General features: G+C 41.7%; 1 protein-coding gene across 8 annotated transcripts in view; it reads left to right on the top strand.

Moving 5' to 3' along the window:
* The window catches only part of HDAC4 (histone deacetylase 4), a 428,143-nt gene that overhangs the window by 283,392 nt on the left and 119,590 nt on the right, over positions 1–25,161 (top strand). For 6 of the 8 annotated variants that reach the window (XM_050969402.1, XM_050969400.1, XM_050969394.1 and 3 more), the window contains one exon: positions 20,247–20,387. In XM_050969402.1, the coding sequence (XP_050825359.1) occupies positions 20,247–20,387 (141 nt within the window). The remainder of the gene's footprint in view (positions 1–20,246; positions 20,388–25,161) is intronic. The other 2 variants (XM_050969401.1, XM_050969399.1) reach the window with 1 other exon arrangement.

Genomic DNA, 25,161 nt, shown 5'->3' with positions numbered 1-25,161 from the left:
GCCGCTATGGCACCGAATCTATACCCCTGCCGACCCATCCGCTCCTCAGTTCCTTCTTACCACCCGTGTCGGTCGTTGAAACAGTGGAGCGCAGCTTAGCTGATCTCCACCTCCCTAGCTTTTCGCTCGTTCTAATACTTATTATGTATATAGTTTATTCTCTGTAGTTGTTGTTAATAGATTTTTGTAAACGTAGTTAGTGTATATAATTCAGAGGGTCGGGGATTAGCCCTTTCCCTCTCCCGGTGCCCAGGCCCATGCCTGGCTCACCGGGTTTCAAACCGTGCTCGGCCTGCTGTCGGCCGATGCCCACGGGAGACCCCCACGACTCCTGCCTCAAGTGCTTGGGGGAATCCCACCTTGCAGACAAGTGCCGGATCTGCAAATTTTTCAAGCTTCGGACGAAAAAGGAGCGGGACTTTCGCCTTAAGCAGCTCCTAATGGAGGCAGCACTCACTTCTCCACCTTCGGTACCGGCTGCCGGACAGTCTGTGCCGGGGAGAAGTGCCTCATCGGCACCGGAGAGTGCCGGCACCGCAAAGACAGCTCGGCACCAGCTGTCACCGGCCCAGAAACCGGCCCGGCACCACTCCCTCTCCCCGCGTGCCAAGAAGCTTAAAGCTCCTGCGGCCCCACTATCTGCATTGCAGTCTGAGCAGCAATCTAAGTCAAGCCGCCCAGCACCACTAACTGCCGCAGCACCGACAATCTCTGCACCGTTGATTCCAGCCGTGCAAGAGCCATCGAGTCCGGTGCATGACAGCTCCCCGGCGCATGCCTCGGTAGAGCTTCCCGTTCCCACTACGCCAGAGACATTTGCTACGACGAGGGAACTTATTGCATTAACGGAGCCCGCCCTGCCTCAACCCCCGGCACTGCCGGTGCGGGTTATTCAATCGACAGGCAAGCCTGCCATGGTAAGACCACCTTCCATACCAGGGCTCAGGCCTCATCAGCCGCCTTCCTAGCTCGAGTACTCATCCAGGAGATATGTCAAGCAGCTTCTTGGTCTTCAGTACATACCTTCACTTCCCATTATGCCCTGGGGCAACAATCCAGAGAGGACGCAGCCTTCGGCTCTGCGGTTCTACATGCTGCAGTATCTCACTCCGACCCCACCGCCTAGGTAAGGCTTGGGATTCACCTAATTGAAATGGATATGAGCAAGCACTCGAAGAAGAAAAGACCGTTACTCACCTTTGTAACTGTTGTTCTTGGAGATGTGTTGCTCATATCCATTCCAAAACACGCCCTCCTTCCCCACTATCGGAGTAGCCGGCAAGAAGGAACTGAGGAGTGGACGGGTCGGCAGGGGTATATATTTGGTGCCCTAGTGGCGCCATGCCAGGGGGCGCCCAGCCTACCCACCGAGTGTTGCTAGGGTAAAAATCTTCTGACAGATGTTCACGCGGCGCGCACACACCTAATTGGAATGGATATGAGCAACACATCTCAAAGAACAACAGTTACAAAGGTGAGTAACCATCTTTTTCTAATCCTTTTGTTGATCTTACAACTCTTATCTAAACCCTTTCCAATTCATCAGAATCTTTCTTGAATTGTGTGCACCGCAGCTGGACACAGTATTCCAGCAGCAGTTACATCAGTGCCAAATAGAAAGGGAAAATAACCTGTCTGCTCCTATTTGAGATTCCCCTATTTATACATCCCAGAATCACATTAGCTCTTTTGGCCACAGCATCGCACTAGGAACGCATGTTCAGGTGATTATCTACCACAATGCTCAAATCTTTTTTAAAGTCACTGCTTCCCAGTCCCCCATCCTGTAAGTATGGACTACATTCTTTGTTCCTAGATATATACTGTGACAAAGCTCTGTCCTTGTCTCCATGGGTCCCGCGTTTCCTTGCAGATTTCGCTAGCTTCAGAGGCTCACTGCGACCCTCTAAGTGACCCTTCTCTCTAGTTCTTCATTTGGAAAAAAATTCTGGAATCTCAATTTAGCTTGTAAACCAGGGCATTAAATTTCACTGCTTCTGAAACCCGCAGATACAGTTCTTAGGGTAAGAACTGGTTCCTTCCTGTTCTTTCTAGCTACTTCCCATGTCTCCCACATCTTTTATTTAAAAACTCTCTCCCCCGGCCTTCCTCAGTTTCTCACTCTGGCTTTGATGCTTGAATTTATTTTTCCTCTCTATTCCATCCTAGCCATCATCTTGGCTTTAGGATTTTTACTGTAAAAATAAATACTTTCTCTTGTTTGCTTTAGAAAATTCTAAAGAACCTGTAGGACAAACGTTAGAGCCCTACATCTCAAAGGTTATTTTAAATATTAAAATTAAATTTCAAAATTGAACAAATTATCATCCTGTTTTCACCAAACACTACTGCTTCCTCCATCTCTCCATTTCTTAATTCCCTGTCAATACTGAAAACTCTCCCTTTCTCCTGGCTGTCATACACCTTGAGTCTTAGTCTTTCCGTGATGTGAATCTCTGAGTCTCTTTGACTTGGCTGCCTCTGTCAGACCTCTACTTCTGTCTCTTAGCTCCTCCCCTTCCATCAACTCTATAGTTCTGTTCTCTGTCCTTTGCTCTCCTTAGACTACCCCCTTTTCCCCATAACAAATTCTGGCTGTTGTCACTGGGTGTCTTGCCTCTTTAAATGAAGCAGGTCCAGCTCCCCTGTGCCATTACAAGTGCTCCCAGCTTGGGCAGTTAAGAGGGCAGTGCATTACCTGGGACTGTAAAGGATCAGGGAGTACCAAAGAGGGAGGAGATCCCTGAAGGAAGTTGTGAGAGAAGGCTGAAGGCAGCCGATGGGGTTGCCTGCTGATTTACAAGCCTGAGAGCCAAGCCTGAGAGCTGGAGAGGGAGGAAAGCAACGGAGCAATGGAGGGGCTAACCCACTGATGTTTCCATGCTTGTAGGAGGTTGCTGAAGGAAGGCTTACGACAGGAAAGCAACAAGTTTGCCAGCTGACATTCCCAAGCCAGAGTGAAGGTCAGAAAGGGCTGAAGGCAGAACAGCAGAGTGGCTATGATCTGCTGATATGTCCATTTGGGAGAGCTGGAAGGCTGAGGGCCATGGAAGCAGTGGAAAGGCATGCCTGCTGCCCTGTCTGAGAGGAGAGATGAACTGAACAGGGAGTGATGGGTGCTTCTCTGCAGAGGAGGAACTCACAGCAGAAAGGCTGCAGGGTTTCCTCCTGGGGAAAGCAGAGTTGCACTCCATCTGGTAGGGCTGGAATGACCATCTTGGCAGAAGAACAGAAGAGGACCAAAGAAGAGCCCTGGTACGATGAAGATGTTGGAGTGTGACACGTTATGTCGGTGAACTAGATGTTATGGGCTTTTAAGGACTAAATGTGCTGGGTATGACAAATGGACTATGTTTGGGGGACACCCCCCCAGATTTTTGGTCTTTTTTTTATGTAATAAACTATCCCCAAGCAGGAGTATTATAAAGGCAAGAGAACCTGTCATGGAGTCCTTAGGTCCCCAAGAGGTGAAGTGGGACAGTAACCCTGGTGCGAGGGCACCAGACACAAGGGGTGTTGGGGGCTAAATTGCACTGTCCCCTTACCTTCACTTGCTGCATTACTACTCACTCGCTAAGTGACCTCTGGAAGGCCCATTACTGTGCTGATGTCCAGTTAACTCTGATGCTGTATCTTAGTGTGCTCTGCTGCCCAGGATTTCACCAATTATTCTAAAGCCAGAACTGGCACCATTTGTTGTGCCAGTTTCCCTTCACTTGGCAATTCTTCCAACTCTAGTCTCATACACGTCAGCCTTCGAGAGAATAAGGGACCCTGAGTGTGTCTGGCCCCCTCAAACTGATGATCCCTTGAATTAATCCTTCTCCACTGCTCCCTATTGTCCTCAGTTTTCTCGTGGCTTCTTGTTCCTTTCTGCAGCCTTCAAGTAATCTTATCTCTGGTCCTAAAGTTCTCCACTTTATCCCCCTGTGCCTTGAGAATGCCGTCCCTTCCCACTACCTTGTTTTCTGCCAACTCTTTGCTTGGTCACTTTCATCTGCCACCTGACCTTTCTGCTCTGACACTGTCCTCATGTACGAAGGACTCCTGTAGTAGCTCTTTTCGTGCTCATCTCTACCACGTCACTGTCTTCATCAAGATAATTCACCCCCTTTTTCTCCCTGCGTTTGTGTCTCCAGACCACATTTTAAGGTGTTCTGGATAAGACTGCTGTTGGGTAGGTAAGAACCCTGAAGAGCACAGAATAAAATGCAAATGATTACAGTGGAGTTGCATCATAGGTGCATTTAACTTATGTGATTTTAACTATACATGCTTGACAAAACAAAACAAAGAAAAATTACAATTTAAATACTGTACCTGTAGTGTAGGTGATTCTGCCTGTCATTCCACTCAATGAGCATTTGACTATATGTGATTTTTGCCTTACGCACTGACTTCAGAACCTAACACCTGTGTAAGATGTGACTCCCATGTAATTTGTTTCATTCAGCTATGGGAGTAGTCCTTAAAACAGGGAATAGCAGTTGCCAGGATTGGGCTGTTAAGGAATGGGAATTCTAATATATGGAGATATACCTCTCTCATAGAGCTGCAAGGGACTCTGAAAGGTCATCAAGTCCAGCCCCCTGCCTTCACTAGCAAGACTAAGTACTGATTTTGCCCCAGATCCCTAAGTGGCCCCCTCAAGACTTTAGCTCACAACCCTGGGTTTAGTAGGCCAATGCTCAAACCACTGACCTATCCCTCCCCTCCCCAGCACCACCAAGCCAATTCTTCTTTTTTTTTCAACTAACAAACTAAATCTGCAAAAGCATGGTTTCTGATTTATAATAAGAGTTATTTTAGATGAGTAATTGATACTGCACTAGCACTTCATCCTCCAAAGTACAGATATTGGTCCTCTTTGTACATCAGTATTGATATTCCTTTTTGACAACACAGTACAATGTATACAAGTACCGTTGAATTTTTTCTTTGGTTTTCTGGTGCACTGATACTCTATTTAAAAAAAACCCTGCAAGTGAGCTTTCAGATTTTGGGGCTTGTAAAAATGCTGCCTTAATTGTATTTGTAACTTAAAACTGCCATGTCATACCTTCCAACTTTTATTAAATTTGATTAAATTTTCTTAGTTGAAATACGAAGTCCATCACAGTGCAGTTCTGATTACAAGAACTGGAATCCAACATAAGTGTGACGTAAGAGGCTAAGAGAACACAGCTTGACTCTTTAATTCCAGGTTAAACATTCAGTGTTGGCAGTTTGACTTGTACACTGACAAAGTTTAATATGGAGTCATTCAGAGAATACATATGTAACCACAGTAGGTTATTTTTAGTGTCATTTTTCTGTCTTCAATGACTTCAGCTGCATCATGACATCTTGGGCAATAGATTTTTATATTCTTTTGTGCACTTCACATACTTCATTTGATGATGTTACTTTAAAATTAAGATATAAGCATAGCCTTTTCCTCCTTTTTAAACAAACAAGGTCAAATCCCCATATAAACTGATATTGCCTCAGAAAAAACACATACAATGGGCATGAATCATTTCTGAAGAATTATTTCTGGAAAACTCAGTTTGTGAAACAGTAAATACTAACAGCATGTCATTCGTGTATCCCGTCTCTCAAAGTTCTGTTCTAATGTATTTTGTAGGGCCAGATTGATCTGTTGCTGTTTCTTGGCCATTGGTTTCTGCATGAAATTGTTCTGCGTCAGACTCCTTGGAGATGCAGTTTATAATTACTTCTGCCCTGTTCTCAATCTGGTTGCAAGATTGTACTGTTAAATGTATCTCAAATACTGTCTCTCGTTGTTTTAACTGAAAAGTTAGTAGTTTAGTGCTCTCGTGACTTTTTTTCTTCCATTGTATAATCAGATCGTATAAATCTTTTACCTTGTCTAAGAATTTAATAGCAACTTCTTTTTTCCATTCATTGAGATTTGTTTATGAAGGTCTGAGTGTACAAGTCCTGTTTGCAGCTGTTGAGAAAATAGTGGTGATGTTTTCCTAAAGTGAGGATGACTCTTTCAGATATAATATAGCTGCTGAGGTGCCATGCACTGAGCTAAAACAATTGCTGCCTACTGTAGTGAAGTCTCAGAATATCCACTGACAGCTAATCTTTTATTGTTTTTGCTAGGCCTAAGGTGTGGTGGTCTTTTGTAACCTCTCCAACACCCGTTGCAGTTTGTCAGAAACTCTCTTATATTTGTTGAAGTTTTGTTTAATATGGTTCTTCAGATTTACATGATTAGCGATATAGGTTCCCAGTTCTACTATTCCTGTATTCTGATTCTTTTGCTTTTGCTTTTCATGTTGTCCCTTGACTTTTGAGAAGTTTGAATACTATGAAATGTCCTGCTTTGTCCTGAAATGCACCACCGAGACTTAAGAGACTGAGGAAGAGAAATGGTGTTACTGTTCTGTTTATCTAAAAAGACCCTATTTTTTTTCTTGTGGATTGTCCATTCTGCAAAGGCCAACCAACCTTTGTCAGGCACTGTGTATCCTGAACTTCCATTGACTTCTATGGGAACTGAGAATGGTTAGCATCTCACCAGACTGAACTCCTACAGTAACTACAGTTTCATGGGCCCAGTGCTGCAAGATGCTAAATGCATTTAATTTTTGCTGAAATTCAGCAGTTCTGGAGGGACTCAGCACCTCATTAGGAGCAAGCCAGCTGGTAAAAAATAAGTCTTTGAAATCTGTTACCTGTAAAAATTGTTTTTGTCTTGGTATCTGTATTTGAGCCTTTCCCAAAAGTGAACAAATCAATGTAGTCTCAGGGTTTCTTCCAGTTATTCATCAGAGGTGTCCCCTCCAACATCATTAGTATAAAGATGGTTATAAAAACAAAATAAAGAAATGAGCACTTGTCCACTCTTTGCAATAAAGACTGACTGAAGAGCCTGACTCCTAACAGGAAAGATATACATAGACCAGCTTCCCATCAGTCCAAAGCTAGGACTGTGAAAATTGCTGCCATTACAAACTATAATTTATAGTCTGTACAAGTTGATGGAGTTGCCAGGTTTCAGGTTTTCGAATATCCGGTCAAAAGGGGACCTGTGCAGTTTATGGTCAGCCCCGCTGACTGGATACCAAAAGTCAAGTTACCGCAGTAACCATGATCAACCACGGGAAGGGAGGGAAGAGCAGCTGCTGCTGGAGGAGGAGCGGGGCCAGCAGCACATCCTCCCACCCCTGCTCTGCAGGCGGCAGATGAGTCCGGGGAAGGGAGGAGTAAGTGACAGAGAGGCCTGTAGTGTTCGGTTTTGAAAAACTGAAAAGTTGGCATCCCTATGTACAACTCTTTTGGCTCTCAGAGAGAGGCTGGCTAGGAACTACCAAGAACCATCCTTACCCTTGACCACTGAGGGCCGAGAGAGAAATGCCAGCCCAGTCTGGCTAATGGAACTCCAACTCAAGATGCTAAAGTCAGAATACACAGAATGGGCTTTCTTGTGTAAACCCTATACCAATTCCATTCCTTCCCATCAGCCTCAGGTGCCTCTTCTCTGTCATACATCACAGCCAAACTGAGAGCGGTACTGGCCCAGCAGAGTTATTCTCACAGGTCTGCGTGGAGTGTTACAGGACTCTACATATATCAGTTTGTAATTTGGTCTACTGGCTAACCTGGCAGACTTGGAGTCTGTAGACCTGGGAACTTTTCCAGCAATGCTCATAAATTACTTGCTGTCATAAACAGATAGCTAAGGGTTAATGTTCTTTTACCTTTAAAGGGTTAACACAGGGAACCTGAAACACCTGACCAGAGGACCAATCAGGAAACGAGACTTTTTCAAATCTGGGTGGAGGGAAGCTTTGGGTGTGAGTTCTTTGTTCTTTGTCTTGGGTCTGACCCTCTCGGCTCTGAGAGTGATTTTTCTATCTCCTGGCTTTCTAATCTTCTGTTTCCAAGTTGTAAGTACAAGGATAGTAAGACCATAGGTTTATATTGTTTTCTTTTGTATTTACATGTGTGTAGTTGCTGGAGTGTTTTGAATTGTATTCTTTTTGGATAAGGCTGTTTATTCATTTTTTCCCTTTAAGCAATTGACCCTGTACATTGTCACCTTGATAGAGAGACTATATATTATGTCCTTTTTCACTCTTTTTATATACAGCTTTCTTTTTAAGACCTGTTGGAGTTTTTCTTTAGTTGGGACTCCAGGGAATTGAGTCTGCAGCTCACCAGGGAATTGGTGGGAGGAAGAAGTCAGGGGGAAAATCTCTTTGTGTTAGATTTACTAAGCCTGACCTTGCATACCCTCTGGGTCAGGGGGGAGAGAGGTTAGCTCTCTCGGTGCTTGTGTTTCAAGGACTTGAAACAGGGAGGGTGGAATCCCTCTGCTTAGATTCACGGAGCTTGCTTCTGTATATCTCTCCAGGAACCCAGGGAGGGAACACCTGGAGGGGAGGAGGGGGAAGGGAAATGGTTTATTCCCCTTTGTTGTGAGACTCAAGGAATCTGAGTCTTGGGGTCCCCCAGGGAAGGTTTTGGGGAGACCACAGTGAGCTAGGCACTGTATAATTCTTAGCTGGTGGCAGCGATACCAGGTCCAAGCTGGTACCTAAGCTTGGAGGTTTTCATGCTAACACCCATATTTTGGACACTAAAGTCCAGATCTGGGAAGAAATGTTATGACACTTGCCCATGAGATTACCAACATTTTTGCATCTGTCCATAAAGCAAATGAAGAAAGATAAGCTGATTTTTGATGTGCTGGTTACTTAAATGCGTAAAAGCTTCTGTACTAAATTTCCTACGTCTCTTTAACAGATGCACTTTTATAGAACACAGTGAAAATGAACCTGAATGGTTTCTTTTCTAAGGTGCCAAGCTCCCATTTACTTCAGCGGGAGGTATAAGGTACAAGGCCTCATTCTCTAAAAGATACCATCTGCCGAGAGTCTCACACCTGATTCTCTGTTCCATGGTGTGAGACAACTGAAATCTCCTAACTGTTGACATGATTATTCTCTAAGGAGAGGTAGCAGACTAGATCCTGAGCCCAGCCTGCTGAGAATAACATCTACCCTTGGAATCTTCCAGTCAGATCCTCCTTAATGTCAGTGGGGAAGGGGCGTTGAGAGGAGTGCACTTTTCCTGTTGTTACTCAGGCTCTTTACTCTGAACTGTTTCACTCATCTTTGGGGATTCCTTTCCATAGCCCAGTCTTCCAGTAAGGTCTAGATTATTGAAAAATTACTTGCCAGTTTTCCCGAGTGCTTCAGTGCTGGTGGTGTTGTGCTTGACACCAGGACTTCGGCACTTTTCATGGTTTTGCTATTTGCCCTGGTGTCTTAGCATCTCTTTTTCAGTGCTCTGTGTCTTGCTTTGGTTTTTCAGCAGTTCTGTGCTTACCTTGGCTTTTCAGCTAGCGCTGGGTCACTGCCACTTGGTGGTTTGTGCTCCATCCTGTTACTGCTGCTGCCTTTAGCGATTTAAAAAAAAAAAAGTAGCCCAAATCCCATGGCCTCAGGAGCTTGTGTAGATGCTTCTATGTTGCTTTAGGTAGCTGAGACCTAAGAATGAAAATCCTGGCAAATGGCAGCTTCAGAGGAGCAAAATGACAGGTCAGTAATTTTCCTGAATTTGCTAATGTGGAGTCTCACAGGAAAGGACTGGCCCATGCACTCCACATGCCGACAATTAGACTACTGAGCTGGCTAATTTCTAAATAGCAGCATAAAAGACATGTCTCCTTCATTGATGCTGATTTCTAAAGGGGGAACAATACAGACTTACAGTTGCTTAGATCCTGTGGTGATGGATGCAGGATAAGAAAATGCATAATTGTAATAGAAAAATCATCTCCTATTGGTTAGCACTCATTTCCATGTGCCTCCATGCATCAGGCAAGAATCTGTGAGTGAGAGCAGGAGGGGAACGTGCCCAATAGCTGCGGGGTGAAATTTTTTGTTTGTTTGTTTTTTCCTTTGATGTTGCAAGAACATGGGTAGGGTGGTATTATATTGCTAAAGTGGTAGAATTGTGCTGAACACCTTGTGTTAAAAAGAAATTGCATTTTGTCATTAATTAAAACACTGCATTCATCAAGAAACACTTCATACCTTTCTGAGCGGATTCTGATCCTTTGGATGTGTGAAGTGGCTTGTTTTATGACAAAGATTGTTTAGAGGAAAATAGAGTAGGCTGAAATCCCAGCGTTGTGTGGGAGTATAATTTAGAGAAAGTCTTTGAGTTTTATACTACATAGTGTCACTCAAGTTTAAGAGAATCTTTGTTTTCCCACCTATGTTGTATTTCCTGATGCTGATGTGATCCAGGTTCTGGTTCTCTTGCATTACATGCTTTGTACCACATATCCACACATTACTTCAGGGCATACTCTTCTAATGAGAGGTAGTCATTGACCTATTAAGACATCTGTATTTCCTGTACTAAGTGCGGAGAGGAATAGCCTTTGAGTGTATATATGTTACTAAAAGTAACTTAATAAAATGCATAAAAATTGCCTAGTATTTTGGTTCTGTAGAACATCTATTCAGGTCAAGCTGTAGAAATTCTAGAAAATAGTAAAAGAAACCAAACAGCAAGTTGGGGGGAGAGCCTTGCTTTTAATATCTTCCCCCATGTCCTTTCAGAAAATCAACTCTAAAATGCGTGTTAGGGATTTTCTTTTAAAAAAAACAACGTTACAGGCTTTAGCAAATGCAGTCAAAGCTTGCAAATCACGTGCCATGGAGCCCTTCTCTCCTACCACCTGCTGACTTCTGGCCTAGCCCGCCTACACTAGATTAAGAACCTTAATGGTGAGGCTTTAATGCAGTTCCTAATTCAGCTTCCTCAGTCAGGAGTCACGTTAAAGCAGTCCAGCCAGCTCTCTTGCACTTCTAAGTGCTATCGGGAGTGTGGAGGGGGGGAGCCATGGCTTCCCTTTGATGTCCTGATGGAAAAGGGGCATGAATAGTTACGCACCAAAGGAAAGCTACTATTTCCCTTCCCAACCTACCACAGTGCTCCAAGGCGCTCTCGAAGCAGCTGAGCTGTTTTGAAAGAGCCCCTAACTAAAGGAAGAAGAACTAAGAGCTACCCTCAGTTTCTTGACCCTATTGGATCAATTTTTGTTGGGGGATGAAGGTAGCAGATGGAGAGAAGAGCAATAGCTCTAAACTGCCTCTTCTGGCCCCCGTGATGAACCCAGCTGCCCTTTCTGCCCCTGATGAGCTCCCACTTTGTATTCCAGAAATTAAATTGGGAGTATTGCTTATGTTAACTTAGATTTAATATTCCTCGTGTTGTTCTTATAATAGGTGGGAGTTGAAAAAGGGTCTTTGTGGCCACCTATTGCAGCAGAAAGAGAGTCAGGTTTGTCTAAAAAGCACAACTGAAGATGTTGATGTATTCTGAGGAAGGGGAAATGTTAGTAAATGTCATGACATGTAGAGTTAGTTGTAGAGGGAATGTTTCTATTTCTTCCATACTTCCGTTCTCATCCTTCACTATGAATGTGTTATATAAATACCATCAAACTTGTTTTCAACAAATAAAATTTCAACTTCATCAGTCTTATTCTAGTACCAATAAACCTCATTCTACTTGACACATGCTCCAGTAATGTACTAACGCACCCCTTGTTTTGGCTTATCAGTGTAGTTTAACCTCTTTCTGATAATTCTGAGGCACTGTTGCCATCCTCCTGCTATACCAGCTTGGAATGGATGCCCAGCATCAGGCTCTCTGTAGCCATTGCAGCAACTCAAGCACTTTTGTCCTTTGCTGTCTAAAGACTAGATGCTCTCCCTATGCATTTCAGGAGAGTTCAGCTCCCTATTAAGCACCTAAATGAAGTAGTCTGATTTTTCAGAAGTTCTCTGAACCCAGCAGCTCTTTTTCTTCTTCTTAGGTGTTGAACACTTGGCCCTTATGCTCCTTTCCTCCCGTTCCTTGTCTCCTGCCATATATCTTCCCTCTTCATTAGCTGATATAAATTTGCTGTCCGCTATGCTAGAGTGACCCTGGAACCCCTTGATGCCAGCCAGCAGAGGGCTCAGGGGGTGCACCGGGAATTGCAGGGATCCCCTGCATTCAGTATATGCACAGTAGTTCCCCAAAGGGTGGCATGTGAGGTCTCTACCGAGAGCTTGTAGCCCATTGGTCATCATAATCATTGCAAAACGTACATACAGATAATATATAATGAGCTGGGTCCGTACGGAAAGTTATATTCTTAAGGCAAGTAACCAGCAGGTGACATACCTCAGGAATGTTCTTTTGAGGCAGGAGGTAACAGATATTTATATCCCGGTCTGGTCATTGTGTAGTGGGTATTGTCCATCTCACAATGTGTGTCTATTTGTATACTGAGCCCAAGAACAATCAGGAGATTTTGATATTGACGAGAGGGGAAAGCCACAGTCGGGGGATCCCAGTTATGAGTAAGGATAACGGATAGTTCTGGAGTACCTGGGAGTCTGGTGACATACCCTGGATCTTTCACCAAGGAGGCACACATGAATGGAAGATCACAGCTAAATCTGGCTGTACGATGCAGTAAGGGCTTTGGTATGAGCATTACTCTGTAAGACAGAAATGTATCTAGTTAAGTCTGAGTTCTAGAATGCATGTTACGTATGAAGTAAAATCATAACCATTTGTTTCCAGTTCTTCTACTTGCTATCACTCAAATCCCGATACGTGTATCATGAAAACATGTAAAAGTGTATTTCGCAAAGTATCTAAGAACTGTATGTTAAGCAGAGATGTGATGTAAGCCTTCGGCAGTGGAACGAGTAAGTTTGGGTGTACTGTTCCTTTAGAATCTGCCAGTCTGTGAATACTGTGAGTGTGCAGTGAAGCAAGGGTTGGACATTCCACAGAGACACTCACAGGGCTCAGAGTTGGAATGAGCCAATCCCTCCTCCGTAGAGAGGCAGAAAGGCCTGTGCAGGTCTAGAGGAGAGCACTTGTGTTGCTTATGGCCAATGGAGTTGGGGAGCTGAACCCCAGCAGGGCCAGACAAGGCTTCCTCATATTAAGGGTAGGTAGCCAGGTGCCGGACAGGCCTGGGTATCCTTGGAAAGCGTCACAGCATGACTGTGGTGTTTTTCTGTAACTGTTGGGGTGGCGTCAGCACAAGAGCAGCAGTATCACTAGTTTAGGGCCTTTCCACATGTGAAGCTGTATGTTCTAGGCATTCTCATGAAATGTCTGGCCAGTTACAAAGGAACTCCCCACTGTATACTCCTCTCTACTGCTATTTTGATTTCTTCTACGGTCAGGCAAGCAAACTATAGCAAAGCTATAAAAGAAGTGTAAACAGCTTTTGTTCATCCTAAAATCAAAGTTTCTTTTGATCACTAATAAACATTTTGTCCTAACAAACCCACAGCACAAGTCATTAATTAGATTTTAATTAGGATGAAGAGCCATACATAAAAATACAGAAGCAGCCCTTCTCCACAGCTGTACCAAGCTGTTCATGCAAGCACAGAAAACAAGAGTTTTTCTTTAAGTGCTTGCTCGTGTCCATTCTATTATAGGCGTGTGCACTCAACACATGCACCATTGCCGCACGTTTATACCCTCAGTGGTATCGATAGGGGACCTGCTCTGGCACCCTCTGGAGTGGCGCACATATGCACTGGTATAAGGGGGCTACTGGCCCCCTCTCTCTCCCTCAGTTCCTTCTTAGGGCTGGTCTACACTACGGGGTAAAATCGATCTCAGATATGCAACTTCAGCTATGTGAATAGCGTAGCTGAAGTCGAAGTATCTAAGATCAAATTACTCACCGTCCTCACGGCGCGGGATCGATGTCCACAGCTCCCCATGTTGACTCCGCAACTCGATTGGGGTTGGTGGAGTTCCGGAATCTATATAAGCGCGTTTGGGGATCAATATATCGCGTCTAGATGAGACACGATATATCGATCCCCGAGCAATCGATTGCTACCCGCCGATACGGCAGGTAGTGAAGACGTAGCCTTAGTGTTAGTGCTCGAATGTTCCTCTTGCTCTAGCAAGTAGTTCTCATTCAGTGATTCTTTGAACCATTTCTTTTGTAAATAGTTGTAATTAGCAATAGTTAACAGTTCCTAATAGTTTTAGTATACTCTAGAGCAGTGGTTCTTAACCTTTACTGCAGCCTGCACCCCTTTGGTTCTCAAAATATGTTCTCGCATTCCTGATCAGGAGCCATTGAAGTAGGTCAGTTCTTTAAACCTAGATTTATATATATTACAGTAATCGTTAAAAAAATGTATAAAGTTAATAAATGCATAGATTTAATGAACAAAGCAGTTGTGCAGTACTTATGTGCCTGTGCTTAATTTGTGTTTTTAATGATTTACCTTCTAAAAAAATCTGGCATGTCTTGCACCCCTAGAAAGGGCATCTTGCACCCCCAGGGAGTGCGCGCACCCAGGTTAAGAACCATTGCTCTAGAGATATAGTCCCCTGAGAGACTTAGCCCAGGGATGGGGCTTGCCCCTCTCCTCAGGCTTCAAGCTGTATGATCACTGTAAGAAGCCCATGCCAATCAGCGATCCACTTCTTAGTTATTTGAAGTCTCTGGGTGAGTCCCACATTAGCAAGAAGTGTTGCATTTGCAAGGGATTTAAGCCCTGGACCAAGAAGGAGAGAGAAATAAGACTCTGCATGCTCCTCATGAAGTCAGTGCTCACAACTGCCTTGGAGCCAGCACATTTGGACTTGGTATTGAGTACTTCGGCATCAACAAGAAGCGCCCCATGTCACCAGTACCAGCCAAAAGGCACAAAGAGCACGCAGGAAGGGGGTGCTCCCTGGGGACCCATGAGGGCAAGGATAAGGGAGAAGTTGAGCCTAGACCAACTTGGACCATCTCACCATCACAAGAGGGTAGCCAGGAGGCAGCATCACCTGTTGGGCCTAGTCCTCTCCATGATCTGCCTCCTACTCCAGGGAGTAATAGAGGCATGCAGTACCTCATGGTGCTGTCCATCTCGGAAGCCTTTCAAGCCTTTCTCCCTCCCAGTGCCGCGTACTCCTCAGGAAGAGAGGGCCAAGGACCCCTTCCTCCCAACCATTTGTAGGGGAAAGCATTCCATGGCACCCCTACAGAAGTCAGCCCTGCAGCATCGTACTTCCCCATCTCACTCGCCAGAGCCGTGCCAACAACCTCCGGAGCCATACCTCAGACCACAGAGTTGTGGCCACTGGGCAAGTTCCCAGCACAGAACGCTGGACTCCAGGCACTGATCCCTTGGATCCCAACATCAGTCACAGGACCCACGGTACTGGTCCCCAGAACCCCAGCAGCAGTCACCCGATAGACGCTGCTCCCTGGTTCTCAGGCGCCGCTCGCCAGAGCCTCCTTGGCGCTCTCTGGAGCCAACCACCAGAGCGTCACAAACGATCCCCACGCTCGTAGTCCCGGTCGCAAGAGCCTGCACACCCTCCTCGAAGCAGGTGGCATCGCTCCCCGGATTATTACCGGGCCTATGGGCAGTACCACCAGCTGCCAGATATGTTAAATAGGTTGAGCTCTTGGAATCTGTCACTAGATGACACATTTAATCATTCCTGTGGGTCTTCTCTGAACCCTCTCCAATTTTTTAACATCCTTCTTAAGTTTTGTGCACCAGAACTGGATCTGGTATTGCACTGATGCCAAATACAGAGGTAAAACAGCCTGTTTACTCCTACTCGAGATTCTTCTGCTTATACTTCCCAGGATAGCATTTGCCCTTTGCCAGACTTATTGTGAAAGTCAATATTACTTAGAAATACTAAAGAACTACCATTAATATCTGTAAAGATAGGTATACTCCTGGCACATTTGTCTGATAATTTCTCCCATAAATGTGTTGTATTGGGACTATGAAAAATGCTACATCTCTTATGCTGTTAGCCTGAATAGCTAATGAGGCAGTATGTAAGGTCACTTCAGAAGACCACTTTAAAATGAATAGTTTCAGGGAGGAAAACAGTGAGGCTGAAAGAAGCCAGATAGAATGGCTCAAGTCATATTGGATCCTGTGGAAAAGCACATGATAGGTATCTTGTTTAGGAAACCCTGTGGATCGAGGAAGCAGTTGTTCTACATGTCTTAATTTCGTATGTTGTGAGTAAATTAATAACTTATTTTCTCCCTCTCCTTGCCCATGGATTATGCTTTGACATGGCAGGAAGGCTTGTGTGCCCCCATAAAGGCAATGGTGAAGGTCCTATGTTCCTCATGCAATAGAGAAGCCTGAGAGGAGAGAAGAGAACATATTACTCTTGGGGGAATTCTGCCTAAAAAAAATTAAAATTCTGCATATTTTATTTGTCAAAATAATGCAATATAATCAAACCAGTTCAAATTATTTTAGTAATTTATTTAAACTACCGTACAGAAAAAAGTCGCTAACTATTCAGCACTTCCTAAACACATGGGAGTTAAGTTACAAATACTTGATAACCAATACCCTGCATCACACTTATAATCCTGGCTAGCTACTTTTGAAAGTGACTGGTTCGGACAGTCCTGACGTTTTATTGACCGTTTGATAAACATTTTATTTTTCCTCAGTCTTTTTTTTTTTTTTTTTTAGATGGGTAAGTAAAATAGATCCTGAATTGTAATCTACCCCATTGTGCCACTCTGGCACGGGAAAAAAGCGAGAGAGCACATGGATCTTCCTAGCTGAGGATTCCCTTACTGTCATTACAATAAGGCTCCTTTACACCACTCTGGCAATGTAAAGGATCCTTAAAAGTTTTACACCGGTTTTATGCTCCTACGGGAATTCGCTATAAATGAGAACAATTAACTAACAACAATAGGAACAACTATGCAGGCAGGCTACTACATTTTCTGCTCTGCCTGAGAGGACAGAGCCTGCCTCATACCTACGTCCAAACAACCCGAAGCCCTATCCCTCCACACTAGACTGAGCAAGAGTGTCTCTTGCTTGTACACATGCCTACCCAGCCCTGCCCTCTCTCGTGGTGACTGACGTCTCCCCACACATGCATGCCTAACCCCCGTTTCCCCCACATTCATTTACATCTCTGCCAGCTACTATGGGCGCTCGAACCTGGCTGCTGGGGAAAGGGCATTTTTTTCCTTGCAGATTTCTTTACTTCCCCATTTTTCTGTGGGCAAGCGAAGAAATCTACAGGAGACATGAATTCTGCATGTCCACAGTGGTTCAGAATTGCCCCAGGAGTAACATATTTTCTCTAAATAAACTAAGGCACTAAGGCCACCATTCAGTAAGGTAATTGAACATATGAATGGTCCCATTGACTTCAGTAAGACTAACAGCATGCTTAAAGTTAGGCATGTCCTTAATTATCTGGCTGAATAAGTACCTAATTGAATTTTTGAATTAATAAGTGTATACCGTTAGATCAGAAGACATTACATGACCTGAAGAGTACAAAGCTTTTGAAATTGACTTCCAAGCACTATAGATTGTGTTAAGATTCTGAGAAACACTTCGTTTGGTGGAGACATTGTATGGTGGGATTAATTTCAGTTGATTTTCCGTAGAACTGATGTTTCTTAAAGAAAATTGAACCTATACGCTCAAACTCCATAATATTGTTTGAGTTATGTGCTGCCTGATTCATGTTATTTTCTTATTTATTCTTTTGAAGTACAGGTCTCTTGAATTTAGGCAGCATTTTTTTTTGTTAGATGACAGTGAAAAAAACAAATAAGCTTGTTGGCCTTGACTGAGCTTTCAATATGCATTGTTGAAAATTGAACCTCTTCATAACTCTGAGACATTCAGAAATGACATATGTAAATACCTAGAATTTCAGATCATTCTGTGCTGCTGGCAGGGTGTTTTTAATTCACTTAACTCTGCGTTACATAACACCTAGTGAAATATATACAGATATTTTCATGTACCGTGGATATGAATGACAGGTGAAATGGGATACCAATGTTTAAAAAGTCCTTGAAGTTTTGATAAAGATTTCTGTATAGGATTAGTATAAAAAATAAAAAGGAATATGGTAGAACAAAGTCTAAATATTTAGTTGTAGCATGGTAAGGGTTTAAACAATGTCTCACTGTTTTGAAACTTATCTCGATATGAGGAGGGGTTGAAGAACACCATGTAATACATTTGTTTGGGAAGTTCCAGTGTGTTTTCTTTGGATGGTCATATCTTCCTTTGGAGAGGTTTTGTTTAAGCACGCGGTTCCTTATTTTCATTCCCACTGAAATTCTTGTTACAGGGAAGGATTCTTATTAGTATATTCAGACCTGTAGCATCATTTGTAATATTCGCTAATCTGATACCCTGATTTTTTCTCCATTTTTAAGGTGTTTCATACTTAGACACTTCCTTCATTGTATATCTTTAAAATAACAGTGATTTGTCTGTTCCCAACAAAAACATAATTCAGACAAATCCCATACAGGAATAAATAATATGAATGAAATCCTCATTTTAATGTAATTTATATTGTCACAATTTTCTTTGTCAGAAGACAGATGCTTTAACCAACTGTAGAATATGCCTCCATTGCATGCATATGTAGATACTCCATATATATGCACAATATACATAACCACATCTATATGAAACATTGCTTTGCTTTATTTTTAAATTATAGACCCAAGCATCTAATCAATTAGTTTATTTAAAATGTAAATTTGCTGCAAGTGTAAATTATCTACCTTGAGGCTCTGAGTATTCTCACATCTATTGTCTACTCTTAAACTAAGATTAGGTCTTTTTTTTTCCTTTTTGAACTAACATTGAAGAAAGTGCAATTGTTATTTAAATAGCCTCCTCTTTAATTTTGTCCTTCCGGCAAACAGCAGATTTATATTCTTTCCACTTGCTTTCTTTATGTAAATGGTATATAACATTATTTCGCCCTTCACTAATGGATTTCAAATTGAATTTTAAACATCATCTTGATGAGTCTGACACTTTTTTAAAGTACCTCCTTTATCTTTTTTTAAAGCAAATTTAGATAGACATTTTTTTCTGTCCATGGTATATTCATGAAACACTCCTTTTGTAAAGTTTCATCAGAGAACAGTTTTGATGAGAACTTTTAAGCAAATATTTGATCATGAAGTCGTCAATTTCCAGTTTGTGTGCTCTCCACAATTAAAACATTCTGTGTTGGCCTTCTACACACTCTAGCAGGAAATAAATTTGTAACCAGACTTTGTTAAACAAGATCAGTTTGTAAACCTGACTTCAAGTCTGCTGAAGAAGTTTTATATTGTCTACCCTTGGGCACAAAGAATCAAGTGTATCAGTATTTAGTGATGAGAGCATAGAATTGCCAGTCAAAGGAATTAGACAACAGAATTGCTGGAGAGTGAAGGAAGGGAAAGATTGAGTAAGCTCACAAATTCAGTAAATGTCAGGAGCCTTGGAGCACTCAAAGAAATATTTCAAATATACTCAAGAGAGCACAAAGTTTACAAAGAAAGATATCTTCCAGTGGGAATCTTTTTTCCCTTTCTCATGGCTTCCTTACCTATTGAAAAATATTTTTATGAGACTCGTAGTCCTGGCAGTTCACTGTTTTTTTTCTGATTCCTACTTAGGAGGATGTGGTGAGGGTTCTGAGCACATCTCCTGATTCTTGCAGTGGATGAATATAGCATCTTGGAACATTCCCGTGCCTGAAACTTTCATTTTAGGGGATAGCTAAAATGTGTATCACTTGATGTAAAGGAGTTCAAATGTTACAAACGTCCTCTTGGCAGTGCTGATGACCTTAAGGTAGTCAGACATTTTAAGATAAACTTGCAAAATATTTGGTGTGGGTTAGTCATACAACAATCTTTGAATTATTCTTGGAAAATTAAGATAATTATTCTTTTGTTTTCTGCTATAGAGACCCATTGATTCTTTTATTAATTTACAGAATATCCATTGCAAGGCTCTACCTTTGTGATAAGCTTAGTAGTCAGCAGTGGAGTGGTTATAAATATATTACAGGTGAATATCTTACTTTGTATTAGATCTCATGAACTTTACAACAAACCATACTGCAATCCACTATCTCCAGTCTATAGGTAAAACATTGTAACATTAATTTTTATAAAAAACACTATTAATCCTGATCATCAGTGTTTTAACAGAACTAGTGCAGAACACATCTGTTGGTATATTTTCATTATACTGATAATTCTTTATTCAAATTATGTCATATGACTAATTTCCCTTACATTTCTGTGGTATCCTTCACTGAAGATTAGCCAATATAGTTGGCAGAAAACAATGAATAAGATGATATTAACTGGAACTCTGCATGCAGTGATGACTTTTCCTTTCTTTGTACAGCATCTGAACCCAACCTGAAGTTACGATCCAGATTAAAGCAGAAAGTTGCTGAAAGACGGAGCAGTCCCCTGTTACGGAGGAAAGATGGCCCAGTGGCTACTGCTCTTAAGAAGCGTCCCCTGGATGTCACAGGTATGTTGGGTAAGCAACTGAAAGCCATGCCTCTTGTCAAATTCTATACAAGGCTCCCATCTTAAAACCTGTTTATATGTCTGATTAACTCTTTAGTCAGGATCTCTATACTCCCTTTGGCACCCTTAACTATTTAGTCCTTGCACATTCATCATTGAAGGCATTGTTTCCAAGTTCACAGCCTCAGTTTCACAACTTTAGTTTTTAAGCTTGTGTTAATCAGTTATAGGTGCCAGTGTAGTATTTCAAGATGATAGAAATCACAGGTTGTTGGGAAATACCTTTGAAACGTTTCATGCTGTATCTCTGCTAATGTCCATAGATACAGTTGCTAAGCATAATTCATAACTGTACCACTCCAACAATAAGTGCTTTTGACGCCATGTTCTTTATAGGCCTCATGCAGACCTCCATTGTTCTTCATCAAGCAATTTAAATTAGGACTGTCAAGCGATTAAAAAACAATAGAATACCATTTATTTTTCATATTTTTGGATGTTTACTACATTTTCAAATATATTAATTTCAGTTACACCACAGAATACAAAGTGTAAAGTGCTCGCTTTATATTTATTTTTAATGACCCATATTTGCACAGTAAAAAACCAAAAAATTATTTTTTCAATTCACCTCTTACAAGTACTGTAGTGCAATCTCTTTATCATAAAAGTTGAACTTACAAATGTAGAATTATGTACAAAAAAACTGCATTCAAAAATAAAGCAATGTAAAACTTTAGAGCCTACAAGTCCACTCAGTCCTACTTCTTGGTCAGCCAATCGCTCAGACAAACAAGATAGGTTACAATTTGCAGGAGATAATGCTGCCTGCTTCTTGTTTACAGTGTCATCTGAAAGTGAGAACAGGTGTTCGCATGGCACTGTTGTAGCTGGCGTCACAAGGTATTTACGTGCCAGATGCACTAAAGATTCATATGTCCCTTCATGCTTCAACCACTATTCCAGAGGACATGTTTCCATGCTTATGATGGGTTCTGCTTGATAACAGTCCAAAGCAGTGCGGACCGATGCATGTTCATTTTCATCATCTGAGTCAGATGCCACCAGCAGAGGGTTGATTTTCCTTCTTTGGTGGTTTGGGTTCTGTAGTTTCTGCATCAGTGTGTTACTCTTTTAAGACTTTAAAAGCATGCTCCACACTTTGTCCCTCTCAAATTTTGGAAGGCACTTCAGATTCTTAAACCTTGGATCGAGTGCTGTACCTATTTTTAGAAATATATGGCAGAATGCGGGTAAAACAGAGCAGGAGACATACATTTCTCTCCCCAAGGAGTACAGTCACAAATTTAATTAATTGACACTTTTTTCTTTTTGTTTTTTTTATGGCATCCTCAGCATGGAAGCCTGTCCTCTGGAATGGTGACTGAAACATGAGGGGCATATGAATGTTTAGCATATTTGGCATGTAAATACCTTGCAATACTGGCTACAAAAGTGTCATGTGAATGCCTGTTGTCACTTTCAGGTGACATTGTAAATAAGAAGCAGGCAGCAGTATCTTCCAACAAAGTAAACAAACTTTTTTGTCTTAGCAATTGGCCGAACAAGAAATAGGACTGAGTGGACTTGTAGGCTCTAAAGTTTTACGCTGTTTTACTTTGCGTGCAGTTATGTAACCAAAAAAAATCTGCATTTGTAAGTTATACTTTCATGGTGAAGAGATCGCACTTCAGTACTTTCATGAGGTGAATTGAGAAATACTATTTCTTTTGCTTATCATCTTTACAGTGCATATATTTGTAATTAAAAATAATATAAACTGAGCGCTGTACACTTTGTATTCTGTGTTTGTAATTGAAATCAATATTGAAAATGTAGACAAATATTTAATAAATTTCCATTGGTATTCTATTGCTATGAGTGTGATTAATCAAGATTAATTTTTTGAGTTAATCATGTGAGTTAACTGCGATTAATTGACAGCCCTAGTTTAAATGTAAAAACACGTTGTGTTGTTTTATCATAGATAATATATACTTATTTCACAACCTCTTGTAAAAAGTAATCAGTATTTCTTTTATTTGATAAATTTCATACTTGGAGGTAAACTAAGTAAGACTCTAGATTATCATAAAGTTTAATATTGAGCACCATCTAGAGAGAGCTGTCTGTAGGTACGTTTGGACAACCACTGTTTTTCCTTTTCTCAGACCTTCCTGGCTCCTCAGAGCGCAATGTCATAATTTATGCAACATAAAATTCAGCTCTGCTCTGAAAAGTGACTCTGTAGAAATGGCATCATGGGTTCCATGAGCGTATGTGTGGGTGTGTGATCTCCTTACCAAATGTTCTTGGTTGACAAGGCAGGAGATGCTTTCTCTAACTAGCAGCCCTGCAAACTCCACAACAGAGCTGAGAGGCAAGCTTATTTCTTTCTTCCTCATGTTCCTGCCCGTTACAAAGGTTCTGCAGGCTAAGTTAGGGCTTCTGTAACTCTTGTGCAACCTCATTGTTTTCACATGGTGCCCTCTGTGACACCTGTGCATGCCCAACTTTGCTGGGTGTCTTCAGATGTAACTGACTGGAACGAAGTTTAGAAAAATAGAGCGCTGTTGATCCACAGGCAGGAAAAGATTCCTGCTTATGCTCTTAGCTGCGTGGGCTCTTGCTGCACTACTAGGAATGAAAAGCATGAGCATTTTATTTTGGTCATTAGTCAGCGAGTCAGACTCTAGGTAAATACAGAGTACATGTGTTGAGTTGAAAATGCCATTTTTACAGCCACTTTTCAAGGGGAAATTGTACGTTGAATCCATCGAGAGTACCCCTGGATGAAATTAAGGCTTGAATGTATCACAAAGATAAATTGATTGCCATGTGTTCTTTTCTTTTGTTTAGGTAATACACATGGAATCCAATAAATCATAGCTCATGACCTGTTACTTACAGAAGTGCATGTATTTTCTATCCAACCAGAATGTTCTTTGTACAATGTCTAGGTTTTCATTAAGCGCCACAGGTGCCCATTGTGGGGAAAGTTGAAGGGCAGTAGTGAAACTTCAGGTTAATTGGGTTTTCTTCACTCAAAATACTGCTGCTTAGTGCTCACTTAATTGGACAGAGGAAGACCAACCCTGGCAGCAGGAGGCAAGGCACAAGAAAGAGTAATGAGGCTGTTTTTACACAAAGATGCCTTTTTTCCCCCCAAAATCGTGTTCTAAAAGTATGAAGGCCTGCTTAACATACTGGTTTATTCATGCGTGTAATGCGGTGCTACAGAGGTCTCAGAACCTCAGAAAGTAATTTTTTTTCGAAGCACGAAGTGATGTTACCAAAAAAAAAAAAGGATTTTCTGCCTCAGTGCTACTATTGCTGAGTGTCTGCATTCCTGTCAGCTGAGGTAATGATCTCATGTCTAATTAAGGAGGAACCACATCCTTGATCAGCATTTTAAAAAGAAGTATTTGGTTAATTTCTTCTCAAACTCTTCTATAGTACTTTGAAAGAGCTTTTCTCCACTTCCAGTGTCATCAGTGAACTAAATGAGCATGCATCTTGGTAATGGCTTCGTTCTCATATCTTTGCAGTAGAATAGAAAATGCATTGCTATTTTGGGCAAGTCCATGGATGAAAAGAATTTCCTTTTGCTTGTAGGTTAACTTTATATAGGAAGGAATAGTGCTGAGTACTAACTTTTGCTTACAATGTCAGGAATAAGGATTTGGGCAGGGGAAGAAGGTCTCCCATTTGATCAGTACGTTCAGTAAGCATGCTCATACATGTATGCATACTCAAATAAGTCCTGTTGCTGGCTTCTCATTCTTTACAAGTGTTTTGGGAAGCATGACTTGAGAAATCATAGTATTGTTTGGAAGGTGTGGAGAAAATAGTTGCTGAAGCTCAGAGACGGTTCCATAGTTTCATGGCTGGGACATGTGGTAGTAATGGATGTCGATTCACTAGAGCTTATAGAGTCACATAGGTAAAATGCATAGTGCTTGGAATAATCAGATTAGTAGCAGATTTATAGAAAGAGGATACCTTTGAATATGTGATGTGCAATCATTACTAGGTGGGCAGTCAGTTTAAGATTGTTACTTAATCCTTAAATTTCTCTTGGTTGTAGAGGACAATAAAATCTACTTATTTACTCTACTTCTACCATAATATGTGCTGAATTACTCCACTAACCAGGTTAAGGGGATTTCAGCAATTAAATAACTAAAACAAAAATTGTATCATGTCCCCAAAGTCATACCAGTTGGCTCTATGTCCACTGAGACATCCCAGTGAAACGTCCCAGATTGCATCAGGCTGTTATATCACAGCTACCAGAAAATTATATTGGGGTCAGCCAAATCCTATTTTCTCATATTTGGAATGGCTGTCAAAAGATTGCAGTGATTTCTGCTTTCTGTTGGTAAACATCAATTTCACTGTGCAACCACAAACTGACCAAAAAATATTTCCAGTGCTGACAGTCCAAATTTACAGATAGGCAAAGTAAGAAAAGTGCTGCTGGAGAACTTATTAGAGTTTAATTTTAAGGATATTCAGTTTGTATAGTTTGACAATTTTAACAGCTATAAAGCTTTCTTTTTGAATCTCAGTGGCTGCTCTCATTTAATTATAGTCTACTTCCTTTCTCCCTGCCCAAATAATTACCTTTGACTGTGAAAATTTACATGAATAAAAACGCTTAAAACTGACATATTATATGTCAAAAATATTAAAAAAAAAAAAAAAAAAGGAATTCTGCCAAGCATACTTCTGAGATAATAAAAAGAGAAACACTGAAAACTGTGCTATATGCTAAATAAGAG

Source organism: Gopherus flavomarginatus, chromosome 10 (genome assembly GCF_025201925.1).
Source record: "Gopherus flavomarginatus isolate rGopFla2 chromosome 10, rGopFla2.mat.asm, whole genome shotgun sequence".
NCBI lineage: Eukaryota > Metazoa > Chordata > Testudines > Testudinidae > Gopherus > Gopherus flavomarginatus.
The sequence above is the reverse complement of the archived record's forward strand: the minus strand, read 5'-3'. Positions and strand labels throughout refer to the sequence as shown.